Source organism: Tinamus guttatus, unplaced genomic scaffold, assembly GCF_059628265.1.
Source record: "Tinamus guttatus ecotype Peru unplaced genomic scaffold, ASM5962826v1 Tinamus_guttatus_pri_ptg001161l, whole genome shotgun sequence".
NCBI classification, from domain to species: domain Eukaryota; kingdom Metazoa; phylum Chordata; class Aves; order Tinamiformes; family Tinamidae; genus Tinamus; species Tinamus guttatus.
In genome coordinates this window covers 1-26,578 of record NW_028289695.1, presented here as the reverse complement: position 1 = coordinate 26,578, position 26,578 = coordinate 1, and the positions used below count along the sequence as shown (strand labels likewise).

The following is a 26,578-nucleotide window of genomic DNA, read 5'->3' as shown; positions in this document are numbered from 1 at the left end:
CGTCTGCCAGGGCTTGGGGACACCACATCTGCCGGGGCTTGGGGACACCACATCTACCGGGGCTTGGGGACACGGATCCCAGCTCCATCCCTGGTGCCACCAAAGAGAGCAGGGGCGCGGGGAGAGCCGGGTGGCCCTTCGCGGTGGCCCCGTGGGGACGGGGGTGCTTCGAGGACCCGCTCACGGTGGCCCTGTGACGCTGGCAGGGCCAAGTGGCTGACGGAGCCCAACGCTGACGCGGAGGAGCTTTTCCGCATGGTCGGGGAGGTCTTCATCTACTGGTCCAAGTCCCACGTGAGTGGGGAGACCGGGAGCCCCGTGGGGGTGCCCGGAGGGGCACCGGGACACGGAGGGGACGGGGGACGTCACCGTGTCCCCTCCCCTGCAGAACTTCAAGCGCGAGGAGCAGAACTTCGTGGTGCAGAACGAGATCAACAACATGTCCTTCCTGACGGCCGACAGCAAGAGCAAGATGGCCAAGGTGGGGCCATCCTGGTGTCCCCCAAGCTCCTGGTGTCCCCCAACCATCTGGTGCCCCCCAAGCTCCTGGTGCCCCTCAACCTTCTGGTGTCCCCCAACCTTCTAGCGTCCCCCAATCTCCTGGTGCCCCCCCAACCTTCTGGTGTCTCCCAAGCTCCTGGTACCCCCCAATCTCCTGGTGTCCCCCAAGCTCCTGGTGTCCCCCAACCTCCTAGTGCCCCTCAACCTCCTGGTGCCCCCTGCCCCCCCCCAACCAACTGCCCCCCATCCCCCCCAACCTCCTGGTGCCCCCCAAACTCCTGGTGCCCCTCAACCTTCTGGTGTCCCCCAACCTTCTAGCGTCCCCCAACCTCCTGGTGTCCCCCCAAGCTCCTGGTGCCCCCCAACCTCCTCGTGCCCCCCAACCTCCTGGTGCCCCCCAAGCTCCTGGTGCCCCCCAACCTTCTGGTGCCCCCCAACCTCCTAGTGCCCCTCAACCTCCTGGTGCCCCCCAACCTTCTCGTGTCCCTTGCCCTCCTCCCACCCACTGCCCCCCATCTCCCCCAAGCTCCTGGTGCCCCTCAACCTCCTCGTGCCCCCCAACCTTCTGGTGTCCCCTACCCTCCTCCCACCCACTGCCCCCCATCTCCCCCAACCTCCTGATGCTCCCCCAACTCCTGGTGTCCCCCAACCTCCTGGTGCCCCCCAAGCTCCTGGTGCCCCCTGCCCTCCTCTCACTCACTGCCCCCCATCTCCCCCCAACCTCCTGGTGTCCCCCAACCTCCTGGTGCCCCCCAAGCTCCTGGTGTTCCCCCAACCTTCTAGTGTCCCCCAACCTTCTGGTGCCGCTCAACCTCCTGGTGTCCCCCAACCTTCTAGTGTCCCCCAACCTCCTGGTGCTCCCCCAACTCCTGGTGCCCCCCGTGCTCCCCCCCATCCTGTGCACCCCCCGTGTCTCTGCCACCCTGTCCCCCCGTACGTGTCCCCTCCCCACCACGCGTCCCCAGGACCTAACCGTGTCTCTTCTCTCCTGTCCTCCTGCGGGTGCCGGTGCTCAGTCCGGAGACGGCCAGGTTAGCGCTGCGCGCGGGGACCCCCCCGGGACCCCCAGTGTCCCCAGGGCCACCTCTGGGTGCCACCAGGCCCCAACGGTCTCTATCCCTATGGCCTGAGCGCCCTGACATGTCCCTTGTCCCCATGGCATGGCACTCTTGCTTCTGCTGTCCCCATTGGTGTATGGCCGATGTCCCTGATGTCCCCACGGCCCTGACACTGCTGTGCCCTTCGCAGGGGGGCGGCTCGGAGCAGGAGAGGACTAAGAAGAAGCGCCGGGGCGACCGCTACTCCATCCACACGTCCCTCATCGTGGCCACCCTCAAGAAGATGCTGCCCATCGGCCTCAACATGTGCTCGCCCACCGACCAGGAGCTCATCAGCCTGGCCAAGACCCGCTATGCGCTGGTGGGTGACAGGGGACATCGTGGATGGGGGGTCGTGATGAGGACGGGGGCACCGGGGCGGTGGTTTGAGGTGTGGAGGTGCTGGGGTGGTGGGGACATCAAGGATGGTGGTTTGGGGTGATGGGGACACCAGGGATGATGGTTTTGGGTGATGGGGACATCAAGGATGATGGTTTGAGGTGATGGGGACACCAAGGATGATGGTTTGGGGTCTGGGGTGATGGAGACACCAGGGATGATTTGGGGTTTGGGGTCTGAGAGGTCTGGGGTGATGGGGACACCAGGGATGATGGTTTGGGGTGATGGGGACACCAAGGATGATGGTTTGGGGTCTGGGGTGATGGGGACATCAAGGATGGTGGTTTGGGGTGATGGGGACACCAGGGATGATGGTTTTGGGTCTGGGGTGATGGGGACACCAGGGATGATTTGGGGTTTGGGGTCTGAGAGGTCTGGGGTGATGGGGACACCAGGGATGATGGTTTGGGGTGATGGGGACACCAAGGATGATGGTTTGGGGTCTGGGGTGATGGGGACATCAAGGATGGTGGTTTGGGGTGATGGGGACACCAGGGATGATGGTTTTGGGTCTGGGGTGATGGGGACACCAGGGATGATTTGGGGTTTGAGGTCTGAGAGGTCTGGGGTGATGGGGACACCAGGGATGATGGTTTGGGACCTGGAGTGATGGGGACACCGGGGATCATGGTTTGGGACTTAGGGTGATGGGGACATCAAGGATGATGGTTTGGGGTCTGGAGTGATGGGGACACCAGGGGTGATGGTTTGGGGTGATGGGGACACTGGGTATGATGGTTTGGGTCTGGGGGGCCTGGGGACATCAAGGATGATGGTTTGAGGTCTGGGGTGGTGGCGTAGGGGGTTGGGGGGGTGGCAGGTGTGGGGTGATGGGACAGGTCCCAGCACAGGGACAGCCCCTGATGTGGCCTTGTCCTCCCCTCCCCACAGAAAGACACGGACGAGGAGGTGCGGGAGTTCCTGCACAACAACCTGCACCTGCAGGGCAAGGTGACTCCTGTCCCCCATGTCCCCAACCCTCCCCGCATCCCACCGTAGATCCCATAAATGTCCCCATCTCTGCTCCAATGTCCCCCGTTCTCCTCCCGCAGCCCCCTTCATCCCCACCATGGTCCTTCCATGTCCTCCCACGTCCCCTCAGTGCCTGTGTGTGTCCCTACCATGGTCCCCGCGGTGCCCGTGTCCCCGCGCTCACCGTGTCCCCTTGTCCCCGTAGTGCGAGAACTCCTCGTCCATGCGGTGGCAGATGGCCCTGTACCGCGAGATGGCCGGGAAGGCCGAGGACTCGGACAGCCCCGACAAGATTGTCCGCAGGGTGCAGGAGGTGTCGGCCGTGCTCTACCACCTGGAGCAGGTCGGCATCCGGGCGCTCCATCGGGACGATCCGTGGAATCGGGAGGCTCCCGGATGGGATCCGGGGGGTCCTCGAGGTGCTGGGGAGCTCCCGAGGGTCCCCGGTGACGCCGGTGTCCCCGCAGACGGAGCACCCCTACAAGTCCAAGAAGGCCGTGTGGCACAAGCTGCTGTCCAAGCAGCGCCGGCGCGCCGTGGTGGCCTGCTTCCGCATGACGCCCCTCTACAACCTGCCCAGGTGGGACACGGGGGACACCTGGAACCCCATGAGGACCCTTGGGGGGCACTGGGAGCCCCAGGGGACATCTGGGGACCCCTTGGAAGCCTCTGGAGGCCACCGGGAGCCTCCTTGGCCCAACCGGAATCCCCTGAGGACCCTTGGGAAGCACTGGGACCCCTTCGACGCCCCTGGAGGCCACCAGGAGCCTCCTTGACCCAAGTGGATCCCCTTGGGGGACACTGGGAGCCCTGGGGGGCAGCTGGGGACCCCTTGGAAGCCTCTGGAGGCCACCAGGAGCCTCCTTGACCCAAGCGGATCCCCTTGGGGGGCACCGGGAGCCCAGGGGGCATCTGGGGACCCCTTGGAAGCCCCTGGAGGCCACTGGGGGCCTCCTTGGCCCAACCAGATCCCCTGAGGACCCTTGGGGGGCACTGGGGTCCCCTTGGAAGCCCCTGGAGGTCACCGGGAGCCTCCTTGGCCCAACCAGATCCCCTGAGGACCCTTGGGGGGCACTGGGAGCCCCAGGGGGCACTGGGGACCCCTTGGAAGCCCCTGGAGGCCCCTGGGAGCCTCCTTGGCCCAAGCAGATCCCCTGAGGACCCTTTGGAGGACACTGGGGACCCCTTGGAAGGCTCTGGAGGCCACTGGGAGCCTCCTTGGCCCAACCGAATCCCCTGAGGACCCTTGGGGGGCACTGAGAGCCCAGGGGGCAGCTGGGGACCCCTTGGAAGAGCCTGGAGGCCACCGGGAGCCTCCTTGGCCCAACCAGATCCCCTGAGGACCCTTGGGGGGCACTGGGGTCCCCTTGGAAGCCCCTGGAGGCCACCAGGAGCCTCCTTGGCCCAACCAGATCCCCTGAGGACCCTTGGGGGGCACTGGGAGCCCCGGGGGGCACTGGGGACCCCTTGGAAGCCCCTGGAGGCCACCGGGAGCCTCCTTGGCCCAACCAGATCCCCTGAGGACCCTTGGCGGGCACTGGGCACCCCTTGGAAGGCTCTGGAGGCCTCCGGGAGCCTCCTTGCCCAACCGAATCCCCTGAGGACCCTTGGGGGGCACTGAGAGCCCAGGGGGCAGCTGGGGACCCCTTGGAAGCCCCTGGAGGCCACCGGGAGCCTCCTTGGCCCAACCAGATCCCCTGAGGACCCTTGGCGGGCACTGGGCACCCCTTGGAAGGCTCTGGAGGCCACTGGGAGCCTCCTTGGTCCAACTGGGTCCCCTGAGGACCCTTGAGGGGCACTGGGGACCCCTTGGAAGCCCCTGGAGGCCCCTGGGAGCCTCCTTGGCCCAACCGGGTCCCCTGAGGACCCTTGGGGGGCACTGGGGTCCCCTTGGAAGCCCCTGGAGGCCCCTGGGAGCCTCCTTGGCCCAACCGGAATCCCCTGAGGACCCTTGGGGGGCTCTGGGCACCCCTTGGAAGCCCCAGGGGACATCTGGGGTCCCCTAGGAAGCCCCTGGAGGCCACCAGGAGCCTCCTTGGCCCAACTGGATCCCTTTGAAGGCCACTGGGACCCCTTGGAAGCCCCTGGAGGCCACCGGGAGCCTCCTTGGCCCAAGCAGAGGCCCCATGGGGCCACCCCGCCGCCCGTCCTCACCCCCTAACCCCAAACCAGACCCCAACCCATGGCGGTGACGTCCCTGTCCCCGCAGGCACCGGGCCTGCAACATGTTCCTGGAGGCCTACAAGCTGCTGTGGCTGGTGACCGAGGAGCACCCCTTCGAGGACCGCATGATCGACGACCTGTCCGTGAGTCCCCCGGTGCCCTTGGGGACGTCCCCGTCACCCGGGGTGTCCCCGTCACCCGGCCCGCGTGTCCCGTTGTCCCCGCAGAAGCCGGGCGAGGAAGAGGAGGAGGAGGAAGAGGAGCCGGACAAGAAGCCGGACCCGCTGCACCAGCTCATCCTGCACTTCAGCCGGACGGCGCTGACGGAGAAGAGGTGGGAGCCGGGAATGGGGCATTCCCGGAGCCGGGAATGGGGCCCTCCCAGAGCTGGGAATGGGGCCCTCCCGGAGCTGGGAATGGGGCCCTCCCAGAGGCAGGAATGGGACTCTCCCAGAGCTGGGAATGGGGCCCTCCTGGAGCCGGGAATGGGGCTCTCCTGGAGTTGGGAATGGGGCCCTCGCGGAGCTGGGAATGAGGCCCTCCTGGAGCTGGGAATGGGGCCTTCCCAGAGGCAGGAATGGGGCCCTCCCAGAGCTGGGAATGGGACCCTCTTGGAGCTGGGAATGGGACCCTCCTGGAGCCGGGAATGGGGCTCTCCTGGAGCCGGGAATGGGACCCTCCTGGAGCCGGGAATGGGGTCCCGGTGCTGATCCCGCCGCTTCCATCCTGCAGCAAGTTGGAGAAGGATCATTTGTACATGGCGTATGCTGGGATCATGGCCAAGGTGGGGCCCATGTCCCCCCATGTCCCCCGTGTCCCACGTGTCCCCAGTGTCCCCCTGTGTCCCCTGTGTGTCCCCCGTGTGTCCCCGTGTGTCCCCATGTGTCCCCGTGTGTCCCCATGTCCCCCCATGTCCCCCGTGTCCCCCATGTCCCCCGTGTCCCCCCGTGTCCCCCATGTCCCCCCATGTGCCCCCGTGTCCCCCGTGTCCCCCGTGTCCCCCCATGTCCCCCCGTGTCCCCCGTGTCCCCCGTGTCCCCCGTGTCCCTTCGACCGTGCCCGCGGGGCTCGTCCCCGTCCCCTCATGCCACCCGTGTCACCGCAGAGCTGCCACATCGAGGAAGGGGACGGAGAGAAGAGCGAGGACGAGAAGGAGGAGGAAGACGCCGAGGACTCCTTTGAGGTGGGACCTGGCCATTGTCCCCATGCTGACGTCCCCCTGTCCCCGCACTGTCCCGCTGTCACCGCGCACCGTCCCACTGTCCCCGCATACTATCCCGCTGTCCTCGTGCACATCCCATTGTCCCCACGCGCTCCCGCTGTCCCCGTGCCCTGTCCCACTGTCCCCGCGCTCTGTCCTACTGTCCCCACACCTTGTCCCACTGTCCCTGTGTGCTGTCCCGCTGTCCCCGCATGCTCCCGCTGTCCCCGCGCTGACGTCCCCCTGTCCCCGCACTGTCCCCCTGTCCCCACACTGACATCCCCCTGTCCCCACACAGTCCCCGCTCTGTCCCCCTGTCCCCACACTGTCCCCCTGTCCCCATGTTGACATCCTGCTGTCCCCTTGCTCGGTCCCCTTGTCCCCGCGCTGTCCCCCTGTCCCCACACTGTCCCCCTGTCCCCGCGCTGTCCCCCTGTCCCCATGCTGACATCCCCCTGTCCCTGCACTGTCCCCCTGTCCCCACACTGTCCCCCTGTCCCCTTGCTCAGTCCCCCTGTCCCCACACTGACATCCCCCTGTCCCCACGCTGTCCCCGCGCTGTCCCCCTGTCCCCGCACTGTCCCCCTGTCCCCTTGCTCGGTCCCCTTGTCCCCGCACTGTCCCCCTGTCCCCACACTGTCCCCCTGTCCCCATGTTGACATCCTGCTGTCCCCTTGCTCGGTCCCCTTGTCCCTGCGCTGTCCCCCTGTCCCCGCGCTGTCCCCCTGTCCCCACACTGTCCCCCTGTCCCCATGTTGACATCCTGCTGTCCCCTTGCTCGGTCCCCTTGTCCCCGCACTGTCCCTCTGTCCCCACACTGTCCCCCTGTCCCCTTGCTCTGTCCCCCTGTCCCCGCACTGACATCCCCCTGTCCCCACGCTGTCCCCGCGCTGTCCCCCTGTCCCCGCACTGTCCCCCTGTCCCCTTGCTCGGTCCCCTTGTCCCCGCGCTGTCCCTCTGTCCCCACACTGTCCCCCTGTCCCCTTGCTCTGTCCCCCTGTCCCCACACTGTCCCCCTGTCTCCATGCTGACGTCCCCCTGTCCCCGCACTGTCCCCCTGTCCCCTCTCTGTCCCCCCGTCCCCGCTGACGTCCCCGCCGTCCCCAGGAGAAGGAGATGGAGAAGCAGAAGCTGCTGTACCAGCAGGCCCGGCTGCACACGCGCGGCGCCGCCGAGATGGTCCTGCAGATGATCAGCGCCTGCAAAGGTGACACGGGGACACGGGGACACGGGGAGGGGACGCGGTGGCGCCCGGGGCGCGTGGTGACGGCGGCCTGTCCCCGCAGGGGAGCGCGGGGACATGGTGTCCTCCACCCTCAAGCTGGGCATCTCCATCCTCAACGGAGGCAACGTGGAGGTGCAGCAGGTACGAGGTGGCCCCGCGCGTGTCCCTGCGTGTCCCTGTGTGTCCCCATGTGTCCCCATGTGTCCCCGTCCCCCCAGAAAATGCTGGATTACCTGAAGGAGAAGAGGGAAGTCGGATTCTTCCAGAGCGTCCAGGCCCTCATGCAGACGTGCAGGTGAGCGGCCACCAGGGCCACCAGGGTCCTCCCATGGCCACCAGGTCCCTCCATGGCCACCAGGGTCCTTCCACGGTCACCAGGATCCCTCTGGGGCCACCAGGGTCCCTCCATGGTCCCTCCGTGGCCACGTGGGTCCCTCAAAGGCCACGTGGGTCCCTCAAAGGCCACCAGGGTCTCTCCATGGCCACGGGCGTCCCTCCATGGCCACCAGGGTCCTTCCGTGGCCATGGGGGTCCCCTCCATGGCCACCAGGGTCTCTTTGTGGCCACCGGGGTCTCTCTGTGGCTGCCAGGGTCCCTCCATGGCCACGGGTGTCCCTCCATGGCCACCAGGGTCCCTCCATGGTCCCTCCGTGGCCACCAGGGTCCCTCTGTGGACACATGGGTCCCTCCGTGGCCACGAGGGTCCCTCCATGGCCACCAGGGTCCCTCTGTGGCCACCAGGGTCTCTCCATGGCCATGGGGGTCCCTTGAAGGCCACGTGGGTCCCTCTGTGGCCACCAGGGTCCCTCTGTGGCCACCAAGGTCTCTCTGTGGCCATGGGGGTCCCTCCATGGCCACCAGGGTCCTCTGTGGCCACGGGGGTCCCTCCATGGCCACCAGGGTCCCTCCGTGGTCCCTCCGTGGCCACCAGGGTCCCTCTGTGGACACATGGGTCCCTCTGTGGCCATGAGGGTCCCTCCATGGCCACCAGGGTCCCTCTGTGGCCACCAGGGTCTCTCCATGGCCATGGGGGTCCCTTGAAGGCCACGTGGGTCCCTCTGTGGCCACCAGGGTCCCTCCATGGCCACCAGGGTCTCTCCATGGCCATGGGGGTCCTTCCATGGCCACCAGGGTCCCTCCGTGGCCACCAGGGTCCCTCTGTGGACACATGGGTCCCTCCGTGTCCCTCCGTGGCCACCAGGGTCCCTCTGTGGCCACCAGGGTCCCTCCATGCCCACGTGGGTCCCTCTGGGGCCACCAGGGTCCCTCTGTGGACACATGGGTCCCTCCGTGGCCACGAGGGTCCCTCCATGGCCACCAGGGTCCCTCTGTGGCCACCAGGGTCTCTCCATGGCCATGGGGGTCCCTTGAAGGCCACGTGGGTCCCTCTGTGGCCACCAGGGTCCCTCTGTGGCCACCAAGGTCTCTCTGTGGCCATAGGGGTCCCTCCATGGCCACCAGGGTCCCTCCGTGGTCCCTCCGTGGCCACCAGGGTCCCTCTGTGGACACATGGGTCCCTCCGTGGCCACGAGGGTCCCTCCATGGCCACCAGGGTCCCTCTGTGGCCACCAGGGTCTCTCCATGGCCATGGGGGTCCCTTGAAGGCCACGTGGGTCCCTCCGTGGCCACCAGGGTCCCTCCATGGCCACCAGGGTCTCTCCATGGCCATGGGGGTCCTTCCATGGCCACCAGGGTCCCTCCGTGGCCACCAGGGTCCCTCTGTGGACACATGGGTCCCTCCGTGTCCCTCCGTGGCCACCAGGGTCCCTCTGTGGCCACCAGGGTCCCTCCATGGCCACATGGGCCCCTCTGGGGCCACTAGGGTCCCTCCGTGGTCCCTTCGTGGCCACGGGGGTCCCTCAAAGGCCACTCGGTGGCCCCTGGATGTCCCCACGGGCACCCGGCGCCCCCCGGGGGGTGTCCCCGCTGTGACCCCCGTCCCGTCGCGGTGTCCCCGCAGTGTCCTGGACCTCAACGCCTTCGAGCGGCAGAACAAGGCCGAGGGGCTGGGGATGGTGACGGAGGAGGGGACGAGTGAGTCGGGGGGACCCCCCGCACCCCGTGGGGCTCCTGGTCCAATGGGGGGGGGGTCCCCGGGGTGATTCGGGGGGTCGGGGGGCGCCGCTGCCCCCATCCCGATCCCATGGCGCTGCCCATAATCCCCCCACATCCCTAATCCCCCCACATCCCTAATCCCTGCTCCCCACATCCCTAATCCCCCTCCCCACATCCCTAATCCCTGCTCCCCACATCCCTGACCCCCCCACATCCCGAATCCCCCTCCCCACATCCTTAATCCCACCTCCCCGCATCCCTAAACCCCCCACATCCCTAATCCCCCCACATCCCTAATCCCTGCTCCTTGCAGCCCTAATCCCCCCACCCCATATCCCTAATCCCCCCGCATCCCTAATCCCCCCCAAATCCCTAATCCCTGCTCCCCACATCCCTGACCCCCTCACATCCCGAATCCCCCTCCCCACATCCTTAATCCCACCTCCCCGCATCCCTAATCCCCCCCACATCCCTAATCCCTGCTCCCCACATCCCTAATCCCCCCCGCATCCCTAATCCCCCCCACATCCCTAATCCCTGCTCCCCACATCCCTAATCCCCCCCACATCCCTAATCCCTGCTCCCCACATCCCTAATCCCCCCCACATCCCTAATCCCCCTAATCCTTCTCCCAGCCCCTGATGCTCCTTTGGACCCCTAATCCCCCCTTCCTGGGTGTCTAACAACCCCCCCCTGGGTCCCAACACCCCCCCCCGAGTCCCTAATGCCCCCCCTTGGGCCCCTAATCCCCCCGGGGGGCCCTAACAAGTCCCTCAGGACCCCCTGGGCTCCTAATACCCCCCCAGGCTCCTAATACCCACCCTGGGCTCCTAATACCCCCCTGGGCTCCTAATACTCCCCTGGGCCTCTAATACCCCCCTGGGCCTCTAATACCCTCCCCCCGGGCCTCTAATACCCCCCTGGACTCCCAATAACTCCCCTGGGCTCCTAATACACCCCCCCTGGGCCTCTAATACCCCCCTGGGCCTCTAATACCCCCCTGGGCTCCCAATAACCCCCCTGGGCTCCTAGTACCCCCCCCCCCCCAGGGTCCTAATACCCCCCTGGGCTCCTAATTCCCACCCTGGGCCTCTAATTCCCACCCTGGGCCTCTAATACCCACCCTGGGCTCCTAATTACCCCCCTGGGCTCCTAATACCCCCCTGGGCCTCTAATACCCCCCGCGGGCTCCTAATACCCCTCCTGGCCTCTAATACCCTCCCTGGGCTCCTAATACCCCCCTGGACTCCTAATACCTCCCCGGGCTCCTAATACCCCTCTGGGCTCCTAATACCCCCCACCAGGGTCCTAATACCCCCCTGGGCCTCTAATACCCCCCTGGGCTCCCAATAACCCCCCTGGGCTCCTAATACCCCCCCCCCCGGGGTCCTAATACCCCCCAGGTTCCTAATACCCCCCCCGGGGTCCCTCATTTGCCCCCCCCGGCCACTAACGCCCCCCGGGGCCGCTGCCCCCCGCTCACCTCCTCTCTCCCCTTCTCTCCCCGGCTCCTGGCACCAGTCATCAGCCGTGAGAACGGTAAATACGCGACCATATAGGGGCTATAGGGCCGGGGGGGCTATAGGGGCTATAGGGGCTATAGGGGCTATAGGGGCTATAGGGGAGGGGGCCGGAGCTGCCGAGTCCGTGGGGCTGCGGAGACCAGAACAGGAGCGATAGGGCTGGGGGCTGCCCTGGGGTCTATAGGGGCTGCCGTAGGGTCTATAGGGGCTGCTCTAGGGTCTATAGGGGCCGATTGTAGGTCTAAGGGGCTGCTCTAAGGTCTCTAGGGGCTGCTCTAGGGTCTATAGGAGCTGCTCTAGGGTCTATAGGGGCTGCTCTAGGGTCTATAGGAGCTGCTCTGGAGTCTATAGGGGTTGCTGTAGGGTTTCTAGGGGCTGCTGTAGGCTCTATAGGGGCTCCCCTAGGGTCTCTAGGGGCTGCTCTAGGGTCTATAGGGGCTGCCCTAGGGTCTATAGGGGCTGCTCTAGGGTCTATAGGGGCCGACTGTAGGGTCTATAGGCGCTGCTCTAGGATCTATAGGGGTTGCCCTAGGGTCTATAGGCACTGCTCTAAGGTCTCTAGAGGCTGCTCTAGGGTCTATAGGAGCTGCTCTGGGGTCTATAGGGGCTGCCCTAGGGTCTATAGGGGCCGATTGTAGGGTCTATAGGCGCTGCTCTAGGATCTATAGGGGTTGCCCTAGGGTCTATAGGCACTGCTCTAAGGTCTCTAGGGGCTGCTCTAGGGTCTATAGGAGCTGCTCTGGGGTCTATAGGGGCTGCCCTAGGGTCTCTAGGGGCAGCTCTGTGTCTCTAGGGGCTGCTGTAGGCTCTATAGGGGTTGCTCTAGGATCTATAGGGGCTGATCGTAGGGTCTATAGGGGCTGCCCTAGGGTCTATAGGGGTTGCTCTGAGGTCTATAGGGGCTGCCATAGGGTCTATAGGAGCTGCTCTAGGATCTATAGGGGCTGCTCTAGGGTCTCTAGGGGTTGCCGTAGGGTCTATAGGGGCAGCTCTAGGGTCTATAGGAGTTCTCTAGGGTCTCTAGGCGCTGCTCTATGTTCTATAGGGCTACTCTAGGGTCTATAGGGGCTGATCATAGGATCTATAGGGGCTGCCCTAGGGTCTCTAGGCGCCGCTCTAGGATCTATAGGGGCTGCTCTAGGATCTATAGGTGCTGATCACAGGGTCTAAGGGGCTGGCGGGTCGCTCCAGCCCCTATAGGGTTGCGGGATTCACTGTAGGCTCTAGGGGGATGGGGGCTGCTATAGGGTCTATAGGGCTGGGAGGGCTGTTGTTGGGTCTATAGGTCCAGGGGTCCATTGGGACCGGGGTTCCTCTAGGGTCTATAGGGCCGGGGTGCTCCCTATGGCTGCTGCTGGCTCCATAGGGCCTATAGGCGCTGCTATAGGGCCCATAGGGCCACCAGTGTCCCCAAGCCGCGGTGACAAAGCAGGGGGGCGCCGGCGGGGTCCCCCTCCCTGCAGCATGTCTGTCCCCTGCTTGTCCCCTCCCCGCTAACCCTGTGCCACCCTGTGCTGCCCTCGAGTGTCCCCATGTCACCCTCAAGTGTCCCCGTGTCACCCCAGAGTGTCCCCATGCTACCCTGGAGTGTCCCTGTGCCACCCTGTGCTGCCCTCGAGTGTCCCCGTGTCACCCCAGGGTGTCCCCGTGCCACCCCTGGAGTGTCCCCATGCCACCCTGGCGTCTCCCTGTGCCACCCCAGAGTGTCCCCGTGTCACCCCAGAGTGCCCCATGTCACCCCAGGGTAGCCCTGTGCTGCCCTCGAATGTCCCCATGCCACCCTGGAGTGTCCCCGTGCCACCCCGGGGTGTCCCCAAGCCATGGTGGCATGTCCCTGTGCCACCCCAGAGTGTCCTTGTGTCACCAAGGCATCTCCCCGTGCTGCCCTCGAGTGTCCCCGTGTCACCCCAGGGTGTCCCCGTGCCACCCTGGGGTGTCCCCAAGCTGCAGTGACATGTCCCTGTGCCACCCCGGGGTGTCCCCCTGCCACCCTGGCGTCTCCCCGTGCTGCCCTCGAGTGTCCCCATGCCACCCCAGAGTGTCCCCAAGCCACCCCGGGGTGTCCCCATGTCACCCTGGGTGTGTCCCCATGCCACCCCAGGTATCCCCGTGCCACCCCATGCTGTCCCCGTGCCACCTCAGAGTGTCCCCGTGCCACTCCAGAGTGTCCCCATGCCACCCCGGGGTGTCCCCATGCCACCCCGGGGTGTCCCCATGTCACCCTGGGGTGTCCCCGTGCCACCCCGGGGTGTCCCCAAGCCATGGCAGCATGTCCCCATGTCACCCTGGGGTGTCCCCGTGCCACCCTGGGGTGTCCCCAAGCCATGGTGGCATGTCCCTGTGTCACGCTGGGGCATCCCCGTGCCACCCCAGAGCGTCCCCATGCCACCTCAGGGTGTCCCTGTGCCACCCCGGATTGTCCCTGTGCCACCCCAGAGTGTCCCCATGTCACCCCACGCTGTCCCCGTGCCACCCCAGAGTGTCCCCATGCCACCCCGGGGTGTCCCCAAGCTGCACTGGCATGTCCCCGTGCCACCCCAAGTGTCCCCCTGCCACCCTGGAGTGTCCCCCTGCCACCCCAGGGTGTCCCCAAGCCATGGCAGCACATCCCCGTGCCACCCCACGCTGTCCCCATGCCACCCCAGGGTGTCCCCAATCTGCAGTGGCATGTCCCCGTGCCACCCCGGAGTGTCCCCCTGCCACCCCAGAGTGTCCCCAAGCCACGGCAGCACATCCCTGTGCCACCCCACGCTGTCCCCGTGCCACCCCGGAGTGTCACCCCAGGGTGTCCCCATGTCACCACACGCTGTCCCCGTGCCACCCCAGGTTGTCCCCATGCCACCCCAGGGTGCCCCAAGCTGTGGTGGCATGTCCCCATACCACTCCGGGGTGTCCCTGTGCCACCCCGGCTTGTCCCCGTGCCACCCCAGAGTGTCCCCATGTCACTCCAGGGTGTCCCCATGCCACCCCACGCTGTCCCCAAGCCCCCTCAGGGTGTCCCCGTGCCACCCCAGAGTGTCCCCAAGCCGCGGCAGCACATCCCCGTGCCACCCCACGCTGTCCCCGTGCCACCCCAGGGTGTCCCCAAGCTGCAGTGGCATGTCCCCGTGTCACCCCAGCGTGTCCCCATGTCACCCCGGATTGTCCCCATACCACCCCAGGGTGTCCCCAAGCCGCGGCAGCACATCCCCGTGCCACCCCACGCTGTCCCCATGCCACCCCGGAGTGTCACCCCAGGGTGTCCCCATGTCACCACACGCTGTCCCCGTGCCACCCCAGGTTGTCCCCATGCCACCCCGGGGTGTCCCCAAGCTGTGGTGGCATGTCCCCATACCACTCCGGGGCGTCCCTGTGCCACCCCGGCTTGTCCCCGTGCCACCCCAGAGTGTCCCCATGTCACTCCAGGGTGTCCCCATGCCACCCCACTCTGTCCCCAAGCCCCCTCAGGGTGTCCCCGTGCCACCCCAGGGTGTCCCCGTGCCACCCGGGGTGTCCCCAAGCTGCACTGGCATGTCCCCGTGTCACCCCAGCGTGTCCCCATGTCACCCCGGATTGTCCCCATACCACCCCAGGGTGTCCCCAAGCCACGGCAGCACATCCCCGTGCCACCCCACGCTGTCCCCGTGCCACCCGGGGTGTCCCCAGGCCGTGTCCCCTCACGCTGTCCCCGTCCCTGTCCCCGTGTCCCCAGGGGAGAAGGTCATGTCGGACGACGAGTTCACGCAGGATCTGTTCCGGCTGCTGCAGCTGCTCTGCGAGGGCCACAACAACGGTGGGGACATGGGGACATGGGGACACCGGGGGGACAGGGGGACACAACAACGGTGGGGACATGGGGACACCGGGGGGACAGGGGGGACACAGGGACACCAGAGGGGACAGGGGCACGGGGTGGGGACAGGGACATGGGGATACAACAACAGTGGGGACAGGGGGACACGAAGGGACAGGGGGAACACGGGGGGACAGGGGGACACAACAGTGGGGACAGGGGGACAGGGGGACACGGGGAAACGAGGGGAACAATGGTGGGGACACCAGGGGGGACAGGGACATGGGGGACAGGGGGACACAACAGCGGTAGGGACATGGGGACAGGGAGACATGGGGACACGGGGGACAGGGGACACAGGGATACGGGGACACAGGGACACGGGGGACACAACAATGGTGGGGACACGGGGACACCGGGACAGGGGGACACAGGGACAGGGGGGACATGGGGACGGGGGGGCACAACGACAGTGGGGACATGGGGGACAGGGGGACATGGGGACAGGGGGACACAACAATGGTGGGGGACATGGGGACAAGCGGATGGGGGGACACGGAGGGCACAACAACGGTGGGGACATGGGGACAGAGGACACAGGGACAGGGGGACACAACAACAGTGGGGACATGGGGACACGGGGACGGGGGACACAACAACGGTGGGGGACACGGGGACATGGGGACACGGGGGACACAACGATGGTGGGGGACGGGGGGACACGGGGGACAAGGAGGAGGACAGGGGGACACGGGACACAATGGTGGGGGACACGGGAGGCACAACAGTGGGGGCGCAGGGACATGCGAGGACGCGGGAGACAGAGGGAGCTGCTGGGGGGCCATGGGGCGGCCATGGGGCGGCCGTGGGGTGACCTTGGGGGGCTGTGGGGCGGCCATGGGGTGGCCGTGGGGCGGCCGTGGGGCGGCCATGGGGCGGCCATGGGGCGGCCGTGGGGTGACCTTGAGGGGCCGTGGGGCAGCCGTGGGGCAGCCATGGGGCGGCCGTGGGGTGGCCGTGGGGTGGCCGTGGGGCAGCCGTGGGGTGGCTGTGGGGCAGCCATGGGGCGGCCATGGGGGGGCCGTGGGGTGGCCGTGGGGCGGCCGTGGGGCGGCCATGGGGTGGCCGTGGGGCAGCCATGGGGTGGCCGTGGGGCGGCCGTGGGGTGACCTTGAGGGGCCGTGGGGCAGCCATGGGGCGGCCATGGGGTGGCCGTGGGGTGACCTTGAGGGGCTGTGGGGCAGCCATGGGGCGGTCATGGGGCGGCCGTGGGGCAGCCGTGGGGCAGCCGTGGGGCGGCCGTGGGTCGCACTCTCACCTCCTCCCCACAGATTTCCAGAACTACCTGCGCACGCAGACGGGGAACACGACGACCATCAACATCATCATCTGCACCGTGGACTACCTGCTGCGCCTGCAGGTGCCACCCGCGGCCACCCCGGGGTCCCCACGGCCACCCCGCGTCCCCAGAGCCACCCCGGAGCCACCTCAGTGTCCCCAGAGCCACCCCACGTCCCCAGAGCCACCCCGGGTCCCCACAGCCACCCCAGAGCCGCCTCAGTGTCCCCACAGCCACCCTGGTGTCCCCACAGCCACCCCAGAGCCACCCTGGTGTCCCCAGAGCCACCCCGTGTCCCCAGAGCCACCCCAGGTCCCCAGAGCCACCCCGGAGTCACCTCAATGTCCCCAGGGCCACCCCAGAGCCACCCCGGGTCCCCACAGCCACCCCAGAGCCACCTCAGTGTCCCCACAGCCACCCCGTGTCCCCACAGCCACCCCAGAGCCACCCCAGGTCCCCAGAGCCACCCCGAAGTCACCTCAATGTCCCCAGGGCCACCCCAGAGCCACCTCGTGTCCCCACAGCCACCCCAGAGCCACCTCAGTGTCCCCACAGCCACCCTGGTGTCCCCACAGCCACCCCAGAGCCACCCCAGGTCCCCAGAGCCACCCCGGAGTCACCTCAATGTCACCAGGGCCACCCCAGAGCCACCTCGTGTCCCCACAGCCACCCCAGAGCCACCCCAGTGTCCCCACAGCCACCCTGGTGTCCCCACAGCCACCCCAGAGCCACCCCAGGTCCCCAGAGCCACCCCGGAGTCACCTCAATGTCCCCAGGGCCACCCCAGAGCCACCTCGTGTCCCCAGAGCCACCCCAGAGCCACCTCAGTGTCCCCAGAGCCACTCCAGAGCCACCCAGCCTCTAGCCCTCTGCTGGCCCCTGTCCCCAAACCTGACCCCATTCCCGTGTCCCCATCCCCGTGTCCCCATCCCCATGTCCCCGTCCCCGTGTCCCCATGTCCCCATGTCCCCGACTGTCCCCTCCCTGGTGGCAGGAGTCCATCAGCGATTTCTACTGGTACTACTCATGCCCCAGAGCCACTCCGTGTCCCCAGAGCTACCCCGCAGCCACCCCAGTGTCCCCAGAGCCACCCCGTGTCCCCACAGCCACCCCGTGTCCCCATGTCCCCATCCCCGTGTCCCCGTGTCCCCATGTCCCCGACTGTCCCCTCCCTGGTGGCAGGAGTCCATCAGCGATTTCTACTGGTACTACTCGGGCAAGGACGTCATCGACGAGCAGGGCAAGCGCAACTTCTCCAAGGCCATGGCCGTGGCCAAGCAGGTCTTCAACAGCCTCACCGAGTACATCCAGGTGTGTCCCCGTGTCACCGTGTCACCGTGTCCCCGTGTCCCCATGTCACCGTGTCCCCGTGTCACCGTGTCCCCTCCCGGCCGGTGCCGCGGCAACGGCCCGGTTTGTCCCCAGTGTCACCGAGCGCTTCCCGGCGTGTCCCCGAGCGCTTCCCAGTGTCGCTGGTGTCACCAAGCGCTTCCTTGGTGTCACCCAAAGCTTCCCGGCTTGTCCCCGGTGTCCCCGAGCGCTTCCCAGTGTCACCGGTGTCCCCAAGCGCTTCCCCACCTGTCCCCCGGCGCTTCCCTGCGCGTCCCCGGTGTCACTGAGCGTTTCCCAGCGCATCCCTGGTGTCACCAAGTGTGTCCCCGGTGTCACCAAGCGCTTCCCGGTGCATCCCCGGTGTCACCGAGCGTGTCCCCGGTGTCACCGAGCGCTTCCCTGCGTGTCCCTGAGCGCTTCCCTGCACGTCCCCGGTGTCACCGAGCACTTCCCGGTGCATCCCCGAGCGCTTCCCAGTGTCACCGAGCGCTTCCTGGTGTGTCCCCAGTGTCACCGAGGGCTTCCCTGAGCATCCCTAGTGTCACCAAGCACTTCCCTGCGCATCCCCGGTGTCACCGAGCGTGTCCCCAGTGTCCCCGAGTGCTTCCCTGAGCATCCCTGGTGTCCCCAAGCACTTCCCAGCGTGTCCCCGGTGTCCCCGAGCGCTTCCCTGAGCATCACCATGTCACCGAGCGCGTCCCCAGTGTCACCGAGCACTTGCCGGCGCGTCCCCGAGTGCTTCCCTGTGCATCCCCGGTGTCACCGAGCGCTTCCCAGCGCATCCCTGGTGTCACCAAGTGCGTCCCTGGTGTCCCCGAGCACTTCCCGGTGCATCCTCAGTGTCACCGAGCACGTCCCCAGTGTCACCGAGCACTTCCCAGCGCGTCCCCAAGCGCTTCCCGGTGCATCCCCGGTGTCCCCGAGCACTTTCCTGCGCGTCCCCGGTGTCACCGAGCGCTTCCCTGCACATCCCTCGTGTCACCGAGTGCGTCCCCGGTGTCACTGAGCGCTTCCCTGCATGTCCCCGGTGTCCCCAAGCACTTCCCTGCGTGTCCCCGCTGTCCCCGAGTGCTTCTTGGCGCGTCCCTGGTGTCACCAAGCGCTTCTCTGCGCATCCCCAGTGTCCCCAAGTGCTTCCCTGTGTGTCCCCGGTGTCACCAAGCGCTTCCCTGCACATCCCCGGTGTCCCCAAGCGCATCCCTGGTGTCACCGAGCGCTTCCCTGCACATCCCCAGTGTCCCCAAGTGCTTCCCTGCGTGTCCCCAGTGTCACCAAGCGCTTTCCTGGTGTCCCCAAGCGCTTCCCGGCGTGTCCCCAAGCGCTTCCCTGCACATCCCCAGTGTCCCCAAGTGCTTCCCTGCGTGTCCCCAGTGTCACCAAGCGCTTTCCTGGTGTCCCCAAGCGCTTCCCTGCGTGTCCCCAAGCGCTTCCCTGCGCATCCCCAGTGTCCCCAAGTGCTTCCCTGCATGTCCCCAGTGTCACCAAGCGCTTTCCTGGTGTCCCCAAGTGCTTCCCTGCGTGTCCCCAAGCGCTTCCCTGCACATCCCCGGTGTCCCCAAGCGCATCCCTGGTGTCACCGAGCGCTTCCCTGCGCATCCCCAGTGTCCCCAAGCGCTTCCTGGTGTGTCCCCAGTGTCACCAAGCGCTTTCCCGGTGTCCCCAAGCGCTTCCCTGCGTGTCCCCAAGCGCTTCCCGGCGCATCCCCGGCAGCTTCCGCTTTCCTGGCGCCACCACGGTGTCCCCGCCACTGTCCCCATCAGTGTCCCCAACTTGGCGCCATTGTCCCCAGGGCCCCTGCACCGGGAACCAGCAGAGCCTGGCGCACAGCCGCCTCTGGGACGCCGTCGTGGGCTTCCTGCACGTCTTCGCGCACATGATGAAGAAACTGGCCCAGGTCGGAAAACCGGGAACGCCGGGAATACCGGGAATGGGGCGGGGGGGGGCCTGACTGCCTGGGGTTCGCTCTGCCCGGACGCCTGGGCCCCTGGCGCTCCTAGCACCCCCTGGGCCCTCTGTGACCCCCGTTTCTGCTCCGCTGCTGCCAGATGGGCCCAAGGCCAGGACCACGTAATGGTGTAAGCACCCGCCCCGTGTCACCGTGTCACCGTGTCACCGTGTCACTGTGTCACCGTGTCACTGTCCCCACCCGGCCACCCCCGCGCGCCAGCATGGCGGGCGCTTGGCAGAGCGTGCAAGGCGTGCAAAGTGTGCAAGCGTGCAAGGCGTGCAGTCGTGCAAGGTGTGCAATCGTGCAAAGTGTGCACACGTGCAAGGCGTGCAATCATGCAAAGTGTGCACACGTGCGAGGCGTGCACATGTGCAAGGCGTGAAATCCTGTGAAGTGTGCACACATGCAAGGCGTGCAATCATGTAAGGCATGCAATCGTGCAAAGTGTGCACAAGTGCAAGACATGCAATCGTGCAAAGTGTGCGTACGTGCACATGTGCAAGATGTGAAATCATGCAAAGTGTGCACACGTGCAAGGTGTGTGATCATGCAAAGCGTGCACATGTGCAAGGCGTGCAGTCGTGCAAAGCATGCAGTCGTGCAAGGTATGCACACCTGTGAGGCGTGCACACGTGCAAGGTGTGCACACATACAAGCTGTGCAATCATGCAAGGCATGCAATCGTGCAAAGCGTGCACACATGCAAGGTGTGCAATTGTGCAAGCTATGCACACATGCAATTGTGCAAGGTGTGCAATCATGCAAGGCATGCAGTTGTGCAAAGTGTGCACATATGAGGGGCATGCAATCATGCAAGGCGTGCAATCATGCGAGGCGTGCACACGTACGAGGCGTGCACATGTGCAAGGCGTGTACACATGCAAGCTGTGCAATCATGCGAGGCGTGCAATCGTGCAAAATGTGCACATGAGCGAGGCGTGCAATCATGCGAGGCATGCACACATGCAATCGTGCGAGGCGTGCAATCATGCAAGGCATGCAATCATGCAAAGTGTACACACGTTTGAGGCGTGCAATCGTGCAAAGCGTGCATGCATGCAAGGCATGCAATTGTGCAAAATGTGCACACATGCAAGCTGTGCAATCATGCAAGGCATGCAGTCGTGCAAGGTGTGCACACGTGCAAGGCATGCACGGTGTGCACACATGCAATCGTGCGAGGCGTGCAATCATGCAAGGCATGCAATCATGCAAAGCGTGCGCACGTGAGAGGCGTGCAATCGTGCAAGGCGTGCATGCATGCAAGGCATGCAATCGTGCAAAATGTGCACACATGCAAGCTGTGCAATCATGCAAGGCATGCAGTCGTGCAAGGCGTGCAGGCGTGCACGGTGTGCACACATGCAATCGTGCGAGGCGTGCAATCATGCAAGGCATGCAATCATGCAAAGCGTGCACACGTGAGAGGCGTGCAATCGTGCAAGGCGTGCATGCATGCAGGGCGTGCAATCGTGCAAAATGTGCACACATGCAAGCTGTGCAATCATGCAAGGCATGCAGTCGTGCAAGGCGTGCAGGCGTGCACGGTGTGCACACATGCAATCATGCAAGGCATGCAATCATGCAAAGCGTGCGCACGTGAGAGGCGTGCAATCGTGCAAGGCGTGCATGCATGCAGGGCGTGCAATCGTGCAAAACGTGCACACATGCAAGCTGTACAATCATGCAAGGCATGCAGTCGTGCAAGGTGTGCACACATGCAATCGTGCGAGGCGTGCAATCATGCAAGGCATGCAATCATGCAAAGCGTACACACGTTTGAGGCGTGCAATCGTGCAAAGCATGCATGCATGCAGGGCGTGCAATCGTGCAAAATGTGCACACATGCAAGCTGTGCAATCATGCAAGGCATGCAGTCGTGCAAGGTATGCACACGTGCAAGGCATGCACGGTGTGCACACATGCAATCGTGCGAGGCGTGCAATCATGCAAGGCATGCAATCATGCAAAGCGTGCGCACGTGAGAGGCGTGCAATCGTGCAAGACGTGCATGCATGCAGGGCGTGCAATCGTGCAAAATGTGCACACGTGCAAGCTGTGCAATCATGCAAGGCATGCAGTCGTGCAAAGCGTGCAGGCGTGCACGGTATGCACACATGCAATCGTGCGAGGCGTGCAATCATGCAAGGCGTGCAATCATGCAAAGCGTGCGCACGTGAGAGGCGTGCAATCGTGCAAGGCGTGCATGCATGCAGGGCGTGCAATTGTGCAAAACGTGCACACATGCAAGCTGTGCAATCATGCAAGGCATGCAGTCGTGCAAGGCGTGCAGGCGTGCACGGTGTGCACACATGCAATCGTGCGAGGCGTGCAATCATGCAAGGCATGCAATCATGCAAAGCGTGCGCACGTGAGAGGCGTGCAATCGTGCAAGGCGTGCATGCATGCAAGGCGTGCAATTGTGCAAAATGTGCACACATGCAAGCTGTGCAATCATGCAAGGCATGCAGTCGTGCAAGCTATGCACACATGCAATCGTGCGAGGCGTGCAATCATGCAAGGCATGCAATCATGCAAAGCGTGCGCACGTGAGAGGCGTGCAATCATGCAAAGCGTGCATGCATGCAGGGCGTGCAATCGTGCAAAACGTGCACACATGCAAGCTGTGCAATCATGCAAGGCATGCAGTCGTGCAAGGTGTGCACGGTGTGCACACATGCAATCGTGCGAGGCGTGCAATCATGCAAGGCATGCAATCATGCAAAGTGTGCACACGTTTGAGGCGTGCAATCGTGCAAGGCGTGCATGCATGCAAGGCGTGCAATCGTGCAAAATGTGCACACATGCAAGCTGTGCAATCATGCAAGGCATGCAGTCGTGCAAGGTGTGCACACGTGCAAGGCATGCACGGTGTGCACACATGCAATCGTGCGAGGCGTGCAATCATGCAAGGCATGCAATCATGCAAAGCGTGCGCACGTGAGAGGCGTGCAAGCGTGCAAGGCGTGCATGCATGCAGGGCGTGCAATCGTGCAAAATGTGCACACATGCAAGCTGTGCAATCATGCAAGGCATGCAGTCATGCAAAGCGTGCGCACGTGAGAGGCGTGCAATCGTGCAAGGCGTGCATGCATGCAGGGCGTGTAATCGTGCAAAATGTGCACACATGCAAGCTGTGCAATCATGCAAGGCATGCAATCATGCAAAGCGTGCGCACGTGAGAGGCGTGCAATCATGCAAAGCGTGCATGCATGCAAGGCGTGCAATCGTGCAAAACGTGCACACATGCAAGGCGTGCAAGGCGAGCAAGCGGGGGGCTGCAGCCACCGTGTCCCCCTTGTGCCACCCCCTGCCACCGCTGCTCAGTGTCCCCTTGTCCCCCAGGACTCCAGCCAGATCGGGCTGCTCAAGGAGCTGCTGGACCTGCAGAAGGACATGGTGGTCATGCTGCTGTCCCTGTTGGAAGGTGCCACTTCCCTCGCCGTGTCCCGGTGCCACCGGGGCCATTCCCGGGAATCGCGGGGAGGTCCCCCCTGCCATCCGGGGTGTTTCCGGCCACCAGGGTATTCCCGCTCTATCCAAAACCATCCAAGATGCCTCCTTGTTAAGGTGTCCTGTGGCCACCCGGGTTGTCCCAATGCTGTCCCTTCATGATCCAGAGTGTCCCCATGCCATCCAAGGGATCCATCCAGCGCATCCTCTTGCCGCCCAAGGTCCTAATTTGAGGTCCTAATTTGGACCTCATTGGATCTCTGGGATCCAAAGCCCAAATCTCTGGCATGGGGAGCCCCCGTGTCACCCATCCCCAGGTGTCCCCATGGTGCCACCATGGAGGTGACACGACCGCCTGTTTCCCCGCGCAGGCAACGTGGTGAACGGCACCATCGCCCGGCAGATGGTGGACATGCTGGTGGAGTCCTCCAGCAACGTCACCATGATCCTCAAGTTCTTCGACATGTTCCTCAAGCTGCGCGACATCGTGGCCTCCGACGCCTTCCGCGACTACGTGTCCGACCCGCGCGGCCTCATCTCCAAGAAGGACTTCCAGAAGGCCATGGACAGCCAGAAGCAATACGAGCCGGCCGAGGTGCAGTTCCTGCTGTCCTGCTCCGAGGCCGACGAGAACGAGATGATCGACGTGGAGGCCTTCGCCGGGCGCTTCCAGGAGCCGGCGCGGGACATCGGCTTCAACGTGGCCGTGCTCCTCACCAACCTCGCCGAGCACGTTCCGCACGACCAGCGCCTGCGCACGTTCCTGGAGCAAGCCGCCAGCATCCTGGAATATTTCCGCCCTTTCCTGGGCCGGATCGAGATCATGGGGGCGGCGCGGCGCATCGAGCGCCTCTACTTCGAGATCAGCGCGGCCAACAAGGCGCAGTGGGAGATGCCGCAGGTCAAGGAGTCCAAGCGGCAGTTCATCTTCGACGTGGTCAACGAGGGCGGCGAGGCCGAGAAGATGGAGCTCTTCGTGAGCTTCTGCGAGGACACCATCTTCGAGATGCAGATCGCCTCGCGCCTCTCCGAGGAGGAGCCGCCGCGCGACGACGACGATGATGATGGTGATGATGAGGATGCCGATGAGGCGGCCGCCGCCACCGAGGCGCCCTCGGCCTTTGGGGAGATGATAGCGGCCGCCGCGCGCTTCTTGAGCTACCGGCAAGCGCGGCGGCGCCTGCGGCGGCTGCGGCGGCGGCCGGCGCGCGAGGTGGCCGGCGCGTTGGTGGCCGCGCTGGCCCGCGGGCTCCTTGGGCTGCTCCTGGGTACATGGGGGCTCCTCCGCGCGCTGGGGCGCCTGCTTTGGAGCTCCCTGTTCGGCGGGCGCCTCGTGGAGGGCGCCCAGCGCCTGGCGCTGGCCGAGCTCCTGGCCAGCATGCCCGACCCCACGCAGGACGCCGTCGGGGGGGACGCGGCCACCGGGAGCCCCCCGGTGCCGCCGGAGCAGCCGGTGCCGGAGCGGCCGCCGGAGCGGCCGGCGGGAGAGGAGGAGGAGGCGGCGGCGGAGGAAGAAGCGGCCGCCGCGGTCGTCGTGGCCCCCCCTGGTTTTGGGGGCCGCAAGGAGCCCGGGCACTATCGGCTGGCGGCCCCCGACGCCCCCGGGGGGCTCGGGGACATCGGGGAGCCCCCCGCGGCCGAGCCCCCCACCCCCGAGGGCAGCCCCATCCTGCGCAGGAAGGGGGGGGTAGGTGACGGGGGCGGGGGGCAGCTTGGGGGGGGGGTCCCTGTTAGGGGGCAGGATGCCAGGGGGTCCCTATGGGGAGGGCAGGATGCCAGGGGGTCCCTATGGCAGGGGAACGGGATCCCAAGGGTCCCCATGGCAGGGGGGCAGGATGCCAGGGGGTCCCTATGTGGGGCAGGATGCCAGGGGGTCCCTATGTGGGGCAGGATCCCAGGGATTCCCCATGGCAGGAGGGCAGGATCCCAGGGATTCCCCATGGCAGGAGGGCAGGATCCCAGGGATTCCCCATGGCAGGGGCAGGATCCCAGGGTTCCCTATAGCAGTGGGGCAGGATCCCAGGGGTTCCCTATAGCAGTGGGGCAGGATCCCAGGGATTCCCCATGGGGAGGGCAGGATCCCAGGGATTCCCCATGGCAGTGGGGCAGGATCCCAGGGGGTCCCTATGGCAGTGGGGCAGGATCCCGGGGTCCCTATAGCAGTGGGGCAGGATCCCAGGGGTCCCCATGGCAGTGGGGCAGGATCCCAGGGATTCCCTATAGCAGTGGGGCAGGATCCCAGGGATTCCCCATGGCAGTGGGGCAGGATCCCAGGGTTCCCTATAGCAGTGGGGCAGGATCCCAGGGATTCCCCATGGGGAGGGCAGGACACCCCAATGCGGGGTGGCCCATCCCGGTCTCTACGGGATGTCCCTGTCCCCTGCGGGCCGGGGCCGTTCCGGGACAGCCGCCCCTTGTCCCTCGGGTCCCGCCCCACGGCGGGGACCGTCCCCGCGTGTCCCCGCCCCGGTCCATCCCGCAGCGCTCCCGGTTCCCCCGCAGGACGACGGGGAGGAGGCGGCGGAGGAAGAGCCCAAGAAGAAGGACGAGGAGCCGGCGGCGGAGCCCGAAAAAGCCGAGTGAGCCGGGGGGGACCCGTTCGGACCGGGGAGGACCCGTTTGTACCGGGGGGGAGCCCGATCGAACCGCGGGGAGCCCGTTCGGACTGGGGGGGACCCGTTCGAACCCGGGGGGACCCGTTCGGACCGGGGGGGACCCGTTCGAACCGGGGGGGAGCCCGTTCGCACCGGGGGGGAGCCCGATCGAACCGGGGGGGAAGCCCGTTCGGACTGGGGGGGGACCCGTTCGGACCGGGATGGAGCCCGATCGAACCGGGGGGACCCGTTCGAACCGGGAGGAGCCCGTTCGAACCGGGATGGAGCCCGATCGAACCGCGGGGGAGCCCGTTCGGACTAGGGGGAACCCGTTCGGACCGGGGGGGACCCGTTCGCACCGGGGAGCCCGTTCGCACCGGGGGGGATCCCGTTCGAACCGGGGGGGAGCCCGATCGAACCGGGGGAGCCCGATCGAACCGGGGGGGGGAGCCCAATCGTACCGGGGGGGGGGGCCCGTTCGAACCGGGGGGGGACCCGTTCGCACCGGGGATGGAGCCCGTTCGCACCGGGGATGGAGCCCGTTCGAACCGGGGGGGGACCCGTTCGCACCGGGGGGGCCGTTCGGACCGGGGGGGACCCGTTCGAACCGGGGGGGGAGCCCGTTCGCGACCGGGGGGAGCCCGTTCCGAACCGCGGGGGGAGCCCGTTCGCACCGGGGGAGCCCGTTCGCACCGCGGGGGAGCCCGTTCGCACCGGGAGGAGCCCGATCGAACCGCGGGGAGCCCGTTCGAACCGGGGGGACCCGTTCGAACCGGGGGGGACCCGTTCGAACCGGGGGGGAGCCCATTCGAACCGAGGGGAGCCCGATTGCACCGGGAGGGGACCCGATCGCACCGCGGGAGCCCGTTCGGACTGGGGGGGACCCGTTCGGACCGGGGGGGACCCGTTCGGACCGGGGGGGACCCGTTCGCACCGGGGGGAGCCCGTTCCGAACCGCGGGGGGAGCCCGATCGAACCGGGGGGGGACCCGTTCGGACCGGGGG

At 66.1% G+C, this 26,578-nt stretch overlaps 1 protein-coding gene across 1 annotated transcript in view; it reads left to right on the top strand.

Annotated features, from left to right (window-relative positions):
* The window catches only part of LOC104564617 (ryanodine receptor 1-like), a gene marked incomplete at its 5' end in the record, with an annotated part of 86,997 nt that extends 61,434 nt beyond the window's left edge, over nucleotides 1–25,563 (top strand). Inside the window, 23 exon segments of the mRNA XM_088538766.1 lie at nucleotides 207–294; nucleotides 389–481; nucleotides 1,518–1,532; nucleotides 1,750–1,920; nucleotides 2,889–2,948; nucleotides 3,175–3,312; nucleotides 3,437–3,549; nucleotides 5,179–5,275; nucleotides 5,360–5,466; nucleotides 5,865–5,916; nucleotides 6,238–6,315; nucleotides 7,441–7,540; nucleotides 7,620–7,699; nucleotides 7,777–7,853; nucleotides 9,519–9,592; nucleotides 11,135–11,152; nucleotides 14,828–14,908; nucleotides 16,240–16,328; nucleotides 17,430–17,558; nucleotides 19,369–19,473; nucleotides 22,873–22,954; nucleotides 23,352–24,667; nucleotides 25,483–25,563. Coding sequence (XP_088394892.1) covers nucleotides 207–294; nucleotides 389–481; nucleotides 1,518–1,532; nucleotides 1,750–1,920; nucleotides 2,889–2,948; nucleotides 3,175–3,312; nucleotides 3,437–3,549; nucleotides 5,179–5,275; nucleotides 5,360–5,466; nucleotides 5,865–5,916; nucleotides 6,238–6,315; nucleotides 7,441–7,540; nucleotides 7,620–7,699; nucleotides 7,777–7,853; nucleotides 9,519–9,592; nucleotides 11,135–11,152; nucleotides 14,828–14,908; nucleotides 16,240–16,328; nucleotides 17,430–17,558; nucleotides 19,369–19,473; nucleotides 22,873–22,954; nucleotides 23,352–24,667; nucleotides 25,483–25,563 — 3,244 coding nt within the window.
* Between the last annotated feature and the right edge of the window lie 1,015 nt (nucleotides 25,564–26,578).